Source organism: Salvia miltiorrhiza, chromosome 8, assembly GCF_028751815.1.
Source record: "Salvia miltiorrhiza cultivar Shanhuang (shh) chromosome 8, IMPLAD_Smil_shh, whole genome shotgun sequence".
In the NCBI taxonomy this organism is placed as follows: domain Eukaryota; kingdom Viridiplantae; phylum Streptophyta; class Magnoliopsida; order Lamiales; family Lamiaceae; genus Salvia; species Salvia miltiorrhiza.
Genome location: NC_080394.1, coordinates 21,043,698 through 21,055,733, shown reverse-complemented (window position 1 = coordinate 21,055,733; position 12,036 = coordinate 21,043,698). Strand labels below are relative to the sequence as shown.

The 12,036-nt window shown below is 38.3% G+C and overlaps 1 protein-coding gene across 1 annotated transcript; it reads left to right on the top strand.

Moving 5' to 3' along the window:
• The first annotated feature begins 7,229 nt into the window (after positions 1-7,229).
• On the top strand, positions 7,230-11,466 carry LOC131001798 (malate dehydrogenase, glyoxysomal). Its single transcript, XM_057928390.1, has 9 exons — positions 7,230-7,553; positions 7,709-7,921; positions 8,538-8,852; positions 9,508-9,597; positions 9,684-9,767; positions 10,678-10,713; positions 10,817-10,906; positions 11,023-11,117; positions 11,235-11,466. Exons 1-9 carry the CDS (start codon positions 7,473-7,475, stop codon positions 11,305-11,307), a joined length of 1,077 nt encoding a protein of 358 aa, XP_057784373.1. The 5' UTR covers positions 7,230-7,472; the 3' UTR covers positions 11,308-11,466.
• The last annotated feature ends 570 nt before the right edge of the window (positions 11,467-12,036 follow it).

Sequence of the window (12,036 nt, the reverse complement as noted above, 5' to 3'; positions counted from 1 at the left end):
TGGTATGCATTAGTATATGATTTTGTTTTTCTTCTCTTTTACTCTTTGTAATTAGGCTCGTTTGAAAGAGTTGAAGCAAAAGTTGCCCGAGGAATTGATGACTATACTGTTGCTAATGATGCAATTTTTGAAAAAGTTATTGGAAGCGAAGCGCTCGGATGTTTACGTAGTGCTTCTTCAAAGAGTAACAATTTGATGTTTACTTCTAGAGAAGAATTCGATCGAATTGTCCAGGAGAAATCTAATGAAAAAGTTGGAAGCATTCAAAAAGAATTTGAAGAACAAATTTCAAAATTTAAAGAGGAATATTCTTCTCAAATGGAGATGCTTCAAGCCCGACTTCTGACAATAGAGGATCAAAATATCATTGCAAGTTCACATAATAAATTTTAATTTCATTATTATTATTTTTTTAACTCATATTCTTAAATCATACTGCGCTAGTCGGGTCTCTCAATTCTCGACGCATACAAGCTCCGAATCATGGGTCATCACAAGTACTTGTGAATTTTGAGAACACCAATGAAGTCAATGGAAGTTTTGAGGTAAATAATTAATTTCTTTTTAGTATTTCAAAGTGTAATTTTTATATAAAAAAAGTTACTTATATTTTCTTTAATCAATTTTATTAGATGACGGACCAACAAGAGGAAGGAAAAAGTACAAGAAGGACCAGCAATAGGAAGGCAAAATGCTAGTGATTTTCACATTGTCACCATTGAATTTTCATTATTGCATAGGAACATAGCTTTAGACATTTTCGTTTTTGATCCATATTCTTGAATAATTTGCTAGCTAGTATGGTGAATTATGTTTTGATATTTTCTCTTCTGATATTTAAAAATTAATAGTTATTGTGTATTCAACTTTTTATATCTAGTTCAATTATTCTTTTGGTACGTATTGTAATTTTCTTGTTATATAATTTGTTAAATATTCAATATATTCATCACAAAAAAAAAATGTGACAATAACCATAAATATTTTATATTCACTATTGCAACACAAATTTAAAATGTGTGGTCAACATTTTATGTCACATCAATTATATTGTCAGAAATTATGACACATTATTTCAACTAATGTTGTGTAATGTGACGCAAACTAACATGTGTCAATACAACTAATGACACATAATTTGTCACAAATTTTATACAACAATTAATTTAGTGATGCAAAAAGTGTCGTATATATTATGACAGAAGTTTGAAAAGTGTCGTAAATGTATTACGTCACATTAATTGTAATGTCACAAACTAGTGTCGCAAATTAGGACGCGTCATTTCAACTAATGTTGTGTTAGGTCCGGAGGGTCTCGAATAGGTGTATGGGGGGGAATACACCTATAGGCTATTTTTTGAAAATGAAACTTTAAATACAAACTGACTCAACCTTTTTACTGTAAAGAGTTTTATCAAAACAAGGTTGATGACTGATACTGAATACTCTTCAGTAATGAGTTATCAGTTAAGTCAAAGACCTTAACTGATACACGTAAGGCTTCAGTCGAGTTTGTTAAACAGAGAGATGTTATGAATCTTACTGACTATCAGAAGATAGATTAGTTAGACTGATAACACACGCATCGGAAAACTTTTGTTTCGAAATAGCATGTGATATTAATCAAGTTGTCAGCAGTTAAGTTTCTCTTTGCAATTAATCAGTTTTCAGTGTAGGAAAGTGAAAGCACGAGTAAGAAGGTAAATACTGAAAGCTGTAAATAACACAGAGATTTTTACGTGGTTCGGAAAATACTTCCTACATCCACAGTCAGTTGATCAGACCAACAACTTCACTGGGCATGTGCTTACGGGTGCACAGCAAACCGATGCGTGTGCTTACGGGTGCACAGCAAACCTGAATGTGTGCTTGCGGGTGCACAACAAACCGAAATAACTGAAGAGCCTATCTTCAGTAGGGCTGTAAATGAACAGAGCTACTCGCGAGCTATTCGAGATTCGGCTCGAAAAAAGCTCGTTCGGAGCTCGATTCGATAATAAACTAGTAGAGCTCGAGCCTTATTTCGAGCTCGAAATTTTTATCGAGCCGAGCTCGACCCTAACAGTGCTCGGCTCGTTGAGCTCGCGAACATGTTCGAATTCGATTGTTTGCGAACATGTTCGCGAGCCTGTTCACGAACCTTCAATCGAGTTAATACACGAGCCTTAAACGAGTCGAACTCGAACATGAATAACATATTAATTAAAAAGATTTTCTTAAATTTATAACAAATTCGAGCTTGAACATCATATATACAAACATCTAACGAGTCGAGCTCGAGCTCAAGCTCGAATTCGACATTATCGAGCATCACCCGAGCCGAACTCGAACCAAGCTCGAGCTTAGTATGTAGGTGATGAGCCGAGCTCGATCATCAAGATAAAAGCTCGAATCGAGCTCGAGCCGAGCTTGAACACCCGAATATTTAAACGAGCCGAGCTCGAGCCTGCTTGTATTCGACTCGGCTCGGCTCGTTTACAGCCCTAATCTTCAGTACCAACACACTGGGTTGAATTTCTCACTCCTAGCGCACACTGGGCACTAAGATCTCACGGAGACAGAACACTGGTCTGAACTCCTTTTCGACACAAACTCTCAATTCGGTCCGTTGAAAAGAGGTTTGAAAACTTGCCAACTAAACCACAAAGAACAAATTCTTTGCAGTCAGTTTACCTAGGCTTTGGATATACAATATTTGCCTAAGTTCTAAGAGAATGTATGTAATCAGCAGTGATTGATTTTTGGCTTTGTGATTCTCTTCTTCGATTCAAACTTTGAGGAAGCTTGGTTTTGCTGAGTAACGAATTCGGCAGCGTTTCAGCTTATGTTGTTGAATCGGTGAAGATTGAAGTGATCCTCGAGCGTTATTTATAGGAGACGTCTTGAATAGATCCATTGGCGGAGATGGTCTTCAAGATTTCTTCCGTTAGAGGGTAATTTGAACTTGGGCTGAGGCTTCAATCTTCGAGGTTCCTTGTTTGGTGAGAATGGCTACTTTGAAGAGTAGGAGATGTGACATCTCTGAAAAGGTAATCACCAAAAGGAATGGCCTCTGCAGAGAAAGGACAATCCTGAGATCTCTGCATTTAATGCGGCTGTACTTCTGGAGTGCGTGGCTTCCTTTGAACTCTAAAGGTTCAGTCCGAGGAATAATGTTTAACTGATATTTGACTTTAGTATCAGTCCGCTGAATCCAAGTGGCGCGCATTAAGTAATCAATCGAAACTGATCCTTCGACTGATAAGTCAAATATCGGTATTTGACTATGCCTTAATCGTTACATCAGTCGGCATCTTCAATCTTCAGTCTTCAGTCCTTTGTTCTTCAGTCTTCAGTCTTCAGAACAACAACTAAACTAGAAAAAGAACTCTAACACTTGAGTTCGAATAGTTCTAGTCTATTACAAAAGAAACCTATTGATTTTGGTATCATCAAAACTAGGATTAGGATATTTGATTAAGTTCCCAACATGTTGTGTAATGCGACGCAAACTAACATTCATCAATATAACTAATGACACGAAGTTTGTCGCAAATTTTATGCAACAATTAATTTAGTGATACACAAAGTGTTGTATTTGTTACGACATAAATTTTTATAGTGTCATAGATATATTACGTCACATTAATTATAGTGTCACAAACCAGTGTCGCAAATCAGCTAGCGTCATTTCAACTAATATTGTGTAATGTGACGCAAACTAACATGCGTCAATACGACTAATGACACAAAGTTTGTCGCAAATTTTATGCAACAATTAATTTAGTGATGCACAAAGTGTTGTGTATATTACGATATAATTTTTAAAGGGTAAATATCATGAAAACCCCTGAAGTATACTCACTTTATCAAAAATACCCTGAAACTTTCAAAATGTTCTCTAAACCCTCAAACTATCAGGTTTTTATCAAATATATCATGCATCTATTTTTCGGTCACTAAAAACGTGATGTGGCTCGCCAGATGCCACAATGTAATTTATATTCTATTTTTAAAAATGCAATGGCAAAAACGACATCGTTTCGTACCATATCATTTTAAAAAAACCACTCTGAAATTTAAAATTCACTCCTATCATGTTTGAAATTCACGCTAATAACCTAGAATTAGGGATAAACACGATAGAATATGGTACGAAACGAATTCATTTTTTTCATTTCATTTAAAAAAAATAGAATATAAATTACATTGTGGCATCCGGCGAGCCACATCATCTTTATGGTAACCGAAAAGTAGATGCGGGATATATTTGATAAAAATTTGATAGGTTGCGGGTTTAGAGAACATTTCGAAAGTTTCAGGGTATTTTTGATAAATTGAGTATAATTTAGGGGTTTTCATGATATTTACCCAATTTTAAAAGTGTCATATAAAAATTACGTCACATTAATTATAGTGTCACAAACTAGTGTCGCAAATTAGGACGCGTCATTTCAACTAGTGTCATGTTATGTGACGTAAACTAGCATTCATCAGTATGACTAGTGACACATAATATGTCACAAATTTTATACGATAATTGATTTAGTGATGCAGAAAGGGTCGTATATGTTGCGACACAAAAGACAAAAAGTGTCGTAAAATTTACATAACAAGCTTTTGCGACACAATTCAACGCGACGCAGAAAATGTCGCAAATAAGCTTTTGCGACATAAAAATTGAAGTTTACGACATATTTTACATGTCGCAAAAGGTCGTCTTTCTTGTAGTGACAAAGTGCTTTCGTACCAGGGAGGATGATATCTGACAATATCTTAGTTGGATATGAATGCATGAACTGGCTTACAAATCAAAAGCTCGGCAAACACGGCTTCGCAGCGCCCAAACTAGATATGAGCAAGGCTTACGATCGCGTCGAATGGGACTTTCTAAAGGCCATGCTCTCCACTCTCGGATTCCCTAATCGTTGGGTCAGGCTGATAATGGATTGTGTCACCACTGTGGATTTCTCTTTTGTGATTAACAGTAAGGTTTATGGGCAGGTTACCCCCACCCGCGGCATTTGACAAGGCTACCCTCTGTCGCCGTTCTTATTTGTCATATGCGCCCAGGGTCTTTCCTCCATTCTCAATAGCTACGAGTCCCAGAGGCTCTTTGACGGCCTTTGGTTCTCGAAATTCAGCACGGTTGTGTCGCATCTCTTCTTCGCGAATGATAGTCTCCTGTTCTTCAAGGTTAAGGCCGAGGGAGTCGCTGCTATTAAAGAGGCGCTGGAGCTTTACTCAACGGCATCCGAACAGCTGCTTAACCTCGAGAAATCGGCTAGCACCTTTAGCCCATGCACCCCTCCAGCGGCTGTGGATATGGCAATGAGTATTTTGGGCTTCCGTGAGACTCAAGGATTCGCAGTTTACTTGGGACTCCCGACCTTTGTAGTTTGACAAAAGCGGATACAATTCGATTACTTAAGGAAGCGTGCGTGCACAAAACTTAGCAAGTGGAACAACAAACAATTCTCAACCGAAGGCAAAGAGACTCACCAAATTTGTCATTCAGGCTATCCCAACTTATACCATGAGTTGCTTCAAAATCTCGGATGCAATATGCAAGGATATCGAGCTTGCTTGTGCAAACTTCTGGTGGGGAGAAACTGTGAAGAGCAAACGCATGCACTGGGCCAAGTGGGATATTCTTTGCGCTCAAAAGTCAAAAGGTGGGATGGGGTTCTGTAAGGTGGCAGCCTTCAACAAGGCGCTCCTTGCAAAATAAATATGGCGGCTTATAAAATTCCCCAACTCTTTGGTTGCTAGGGTGCTCAAGGGGCGATACTATAGAGGTTGTGATATTATGGATGCAAGGATTATGGCAAACGTCTCATACGCTTGGAGATCTATCATTTGGGGATGAGAGCTTCTACACAAAGGCTTACGGTGGAAGATAGACAACGGCAAATCGACAAGGGCATTCCTAGATCCGTGGATACCGGGAGGCGGGAGTGGCATCGCTGCCCGCATTCCACCCGGCAAAGAAAACTTGAAGGTGGCTGATCTAGTGAGCCCGTGTGGTAACTGGAATGAGGAGAAGTTGGTTGAATTCTTTCTCCCGTATGAGGCTGCAAATATTCTCACCGTTCAAATCAGTAATTTGGAAAAAGAGGATGGGCGATATTGGATCTTTGACGAGAAATGATGTTTCGGTGAAGTCGGGATACTTATGTGCAGTTGGCTTCTACTACACTCATGAGGCAACGACGTTGACTGACCGGAAAGCATGGTGGACATCAGTGTGAAGCTCTAATATACCACCAAAGGTCAGAATCTTTATTTGGAGAGCATCTCTTAATCTTTTAGCCACTGAGGATAACCTTCGCCGCGATCATATCACCACAACAAGTATCTGCCACCAGTGCCAACGGGAGTGGGGGACCACAATTCATTGTCTTTTTAAGTGTGATGTTGTTAAGCCTTTTTGGAAATTCTCGAAGTGGTGGCCTACTCCTAAACCAAAGCTCCATCTCCAAATGGAGGATTTATTGTGCTTAATCCTAAAGGAACATGGCGAGGGGGATTTTGATTTGTTTTGTATTTGCCTTTGGATGGTTTGGCGAAACCTCTGTGATCTGAAACATAATGGGATGAAATGCAGCTGGGAGGAATCCCTCAATGAGAGTGCTAACTTTTTAAAAGCTTTCCAAGAAGCCAAGGCCCAAGTGCATGTTCAAAGCTAAATTTTGCTGAGGGAAGGAGAACGTCGCTGGAAACTCCCTCCTAGAGGAATCCTACGGTTGGATGTTGACATTTTGATTCATGAAGAAGGAGCCATTGTTGGAGTGGGTTTTATTGTGTGGGAACATGCTGGAAAAGTGATTGCGGCTGTGGTGCGCCGTATTGGAAGAACGGAGACCACGCTGATAGGCAAACTTCACGCTCTCCTCCTGGGCATCGGCTATTGCATGGAGCAAAACCTCAGGCCGGTGGTAGTGTACTCGGACTCTTTGCTTGCGGTCCATGTTGTTCATGATCAGCACCACGGATCGGATTCCCTATGCGACGAGCTCTTTGATACCTTTTTGTATGCTAAGGAGTATCTAGTTTTAGACTTTTGTCATGCTCGTAGAGGGGCCAATCGGGCCGCTCATTGTTTGACAAATTTCGCCACTTGGCATTCTGATATAATGGTTTGGAGGTCGGACTTTCCGATTTGGCTCGAGGAGATTATACATCGAGATTATGAACTACCTTTTCTCCTAAATAAAAAAATAAAAAAAAAATCTTATACTCCGTAATTGACAAATTTCGAGTAAAACAAAACGCCACCAAAGGCCCATACTCAAGCCTAAAATCTAACCAAACCCCAAATCCATATATCCGAACCCACGCATCCCTATGAATAATTTCTCGAGACGCATTAAAATACAACTAATATTCATTTGTATATATACGGATCGCATCCTCAACTCTTTTCCCTCGATTACCATTTCACGTTATTCCGAGCTTTGATTGCAGTTTTTTGAGGGAAAAAAACGATCACTATGCAGCAGAGTGCGGATATTCATCGACGAATTGCCCGAATTTCCAGTCACATCAATCCCCCAGATAATCAGCTGCAGCTGGTACACATCCTGATCTTTTGATTAGTATTTTTCCTCGCGATATACTGGAAATTTGAACTATAAGTTGTTGGTTTAGGAAGTTGATCGGAATATGTTGTTTAGAAGTCAAAATTACTCATAGGTATGGCTTAAAATTACTATGTGTGTGTTTGAAGGTGGAGGAGGGGAGTTTATGGCGCGCGGATTGCCGGGCGAAAGGCGGCTCTCCGGGTTTCAAGGTGGCAATATTGGGAGCGGCTGGAGGCATAGGGCAGCCTCTGGCGATGTTGATGAAGATGAATCCTTTGGTGGCTGTGCTTCATCTTTATGATGTTGTTAACTCTCCTGGCGTTACAGCGGATATCAGCCATATGGACACCGGCGCTGTGGTAATAACATATTTCCCAATCTATAGTATATTACTTGCCTAATGCTTGTATTTGAACTATTTTTTCCTTTGAAATTCAAGTTTGCAGCTTAGTTTTATTGAATTATTCTTATTTGAGCTGAGTATTCTAGTGAAAAATAGTTTTATGCTAATTCAAGATTTGGAAGTAATAACGACAGTATATTCAAATTATTATACTTAGGGGTGTAAATTTGATGCAAATCATTATAGAGAAGAAAAGAAGACGTTTTGCAAAATTCAGAAAATTCATGTTTCTACCTTCTAAAGTACTTAGATAGTATATATAATCATTCTCAGTGATTGCAAGGAGATTGCGGAAAAATATGAAGTCAGCTATTGATATACATAAATGCATATTTAGCATATCCATCTCTAACTAGTAGGATGCAGAAGTGTTGCTTCTCTTATAGATCCAACCACAAGAATCACTCCTGCAAGATGGTGAAGACATTTAAGTTGTAATCTTTCAGGAAACAAACCTTTTATCATGAGATACATCACTAGATGCATATCTGGTTTGGATTCTGATTAAAAAGGTAGATTGCATTTCTCTGGGACTTAACTAGGAAAATTTGACTGAATCTCATGATGTTTAGGTTCGTGGTTTCCTGGGTCAAAATCAGTTGGAGGATGCACTGACTGGGATGGACCTTGTAATCATTCCTGCTGGTGTTCCCAGGAAACCTGGAATGACAAGAGATGATCTTTTCAACATTAATGCAGGAATAGTAAAGACTATCTCTGAAGGAATTGCTAAGTGCTGTCCTAAGGCCATTGTCAACTTAATCAGTAATCCTGTGAACTCTACAGTCCCAATTGCTGCAGAAGTTTTTAAGAAGGCTGGGACCTACAATCCAAGGCGACTCCTAGGAGTTACTATGCTTGATGTAGTCAGAGCTAATACCTTTGTGGTAAGATATCTTTCTCCCGGAATTTATCATCTACAAGTATTTTTTATGTTTCAAAATATATCCATGAAAACCTGTTGTGTCTACAAGTTGGTTGATCTGCGTTTAGCTTTAATGCACCGAATTGGTTCCTCTGACTTCTATTTATATTCATCATCCCCCCTCTCTTGTTGAAGAGACATAAATTTTTAAAGGTCACATCATGATAGACTTGAACCTGAGACATTTGGCTCAGGCATTAACCACTCTACCACTAGACCAACACACGCACCTCTCTCTCTCTCTCTCTCTCTCATGCCAGCATCCAGCATTCCTGGATGATTTTTATGAGATGTGACATTATGGTGGTTCGTGTTTTTTAAACAATTAGCTGTTAAATGTTACTGTTAGAAATGTAAAATCTGCTCATATTCTGGCATGTGTACCTTATTAATAGGATACTTTCACCAGAAAGTGTTCTGGTTATTTTCTTATAGACAATGGAATTCCTTTACTATGATATTCTGCATCTTTTGTTAAAGTACTTATTATGAATTGGTCAAGTCACACTTTTTAGTTTTTATACTTCACTAGGTACATCTTTGTGAAGTGATCGCCTATGGTGTCTCTCAATTGTCTTTGCTATTTTTGAAATCATTTTCATTATTTGTATTTTAAGGCTGAAGTTTTGGGGCTAGATCCACGGGATGTTAATGTTCCAGTCGTAGGAGGCCATGCTGGTGTAACAATATTGCCCCTTCTCTCACAGGTCAAGATTATAACATGATTTTGCAGTATTAATTGTAAAAATTCTGCATTGTATCATTTTGTTTTATTTCCCCCCTCATTACATAGGTAAAACCTGCATGCTCTTTCACCCAAGAAGAGACCGAGTATCTGACATCTCGGATCCAGAATGGTGGTACTGAAGTTGTTGAGGTAGGCTCAAGTATTAGTCGGAGGTCTCTGATAAATATTTCTTTTTTTAGACAAGCTGCAGATAAAAGTTTTTCTATTGGATGCCTCTGTTGCATCATTATTATTTACATGTATCAGACATATTTTTCAAGTTCTAAACAAATTGCTTGCTACCTAGTTCAGCAACAGTCGTGCACCAGATGGCAAGCCATTGTACCCAAATCCCCCAAAACTTGATTATTGGAAAAACCATACACAAATGTTGAAAGCAAACCTTAAACTTGCTGCAAAATGTTTTCCCATTCGGAATAGCATTTTTATCTTTTTCTTATTTTTTATCAATCCTGTAATATGTACGGGAAATCTTACAAGCCCATTTGAATTTGCAAAAGATGTTTAATAGAAAGTGACTGTTCAGGTTTATATTGTCAATGATTATTCTAAATATCTGAATCCAACATCTAATTTGTTTTGTTGTGATCTATAAATATATTGCCACACTTTTTCTTTTGGTGATTAGAGTTGGCCCTTGTAGAGTTTTTAGTTATGAAAGTGCTGTTAACTAAGTTACCTCTGTTATGTGCTTCCCTCCAACCATTAGATTGGGGATTCGAGTCACAACAAGGGAAAAATGCGATACTATTATTGATCCTCTGTTATGTTTCTTGTGTTATTTATTTTTGCTTTCATGTTGCTAATATTGTGAATATGTCTTGTAAGCATGAATGTGCGTTTGACCTTTATATGGTTCTTGGGCTTCCCTTCCATCTACATATCATGATGCTTTCGTCATTCATGTTCACTGGGCTAGAAATGATCCCAAATTGTATCTCTTACGTATACATAGATCACTGAGAATATCAGCATTTTCTCTATCTTCAGCAACAGTACTAATGCCGTGGTTGACTAATATTACTGGCTACCGTTGCAGGCCAAAGCTGGTGCAGGTTCTGCTACTCTTTCTATGGTATGCTGCTATCTTTCTTTCTTCTTTTATTTTTTATTTTATGTTGGCAATGCATGGAGAATATCCACCAAATTTAACTTAAGAATATGAATAAATGATGCAGGCATATGCAGCAGTCAAATTTGCTGATGCTTGCTTGAGGGGATTGAGAGGAGATGCTGGTGTTGTTGAATGCGCATTTGTGCCTTCCCAGGCACGTTTTTGTTTTTGTTTGTACGATTACTAAGTGAGATGTTCCTATAGCATCATTGGAGCCTGTTCTTTTTTTTTTGTTCCCTTAAAGTGTCAAGTTGTGGACTTTTGTCTTAGGTAACTGAGCTTCCATTCTTTGCCTCAAGAGTGCGTCTTGGACGCAACGGAGTTGAGGAAATCTACCCTCTTGGTCCACTGAATGAATTTGAAAGGTCTGTCTAGACTTTCCTAATATTCTCCTGTTATAATTCCAAGTTTCATGCCTTACTAGCTCTTATGAATATCTTACTTGTGATTAATGTTTGATGTTCATCGCTGCTCGTTTTCAGGGTCGGCCTGGAGAAGGCCAAGAAAGAGTTGGGTGGAAGCATTGATAAGGGTGTGTCCTTTGTAAAGAAATAAACAAAGGTCTGTCTTCGAATGAGCTGTATCATATGTTCATGTACTTGATGCTGCTTGAGTTGTGTTGGATTTGCGATTCTAGTTTCAGGCATGAATTTGAATGTTATCCCTTTAGACAATAATAATGATAATAATTATATGGCGAATTTTGGAAAACTAGTTTCGGGTGTGAATTCTAATGCTAATGGAAAAATGAGTATGCTCTCGTCTCTTGTGACTCTTTGTAGTTTGTCCCTTGGTTTAAAAAAGCCCGAGACTGCCCCAGAGCATAGGCGCAGGGCTTTAAGCTCAAGCACAGGCTTTTTGTAGGCGAAGCGCATTAAAGTATAAATTTTTGTGCTTTTTGTAGGCGAAGCGCATTAAAGTATAAATTTTTTTAATATATTTTACTTCAATATATTTTATACTAAAAACACAAATACTTAAAATCATAAATACTTAAACACACGAATACTTTCTCTCAAAAAAAAAAACACACACGCAAATATTTAAGTAGACTTAAGTCTTAAAGTACAATTAAATTTCAAACAACCAATCAATAGTCATCATTATCAAAGGCATCATCTCCATCTCTTTCATCATCTTTATCTTCACCAATGTCCTCTTCATTAGGACACTTCTTGACCTCGAACTCGCTCCAACAAGATCATCTTGACCTCGAACTCGCTCCAATGTAACTATAAATATTATCATTAGCTCTTGTAGCTTTACTAACGGCACTTCATGTCA

Bases quoted from the DNA above. Each gene is read 5' to 3' on its own strand.
- LOC131001798 (XM_057928390.1), top strand. From the start codon at position 7,473: ATGCAGCAGAGTGCGGATATTCATCGACGAATTGCCCGAATTTCCAGT. The intron at 7,922-8,537 runs GTAATAACATAT...CATGATGTTTAG, and splicing joins ATATGGACACCGGCGCTGTG to GTTCGTGGTTTCCTGGGTCA. The intron at 11,118-11,234 runs GTCTGTCTAGAC...GCTCGTTTTCAG, and splicing joins CCACTGAATGAATTTGAAAG to GGTCGGCCTGGAGAAGGCCA.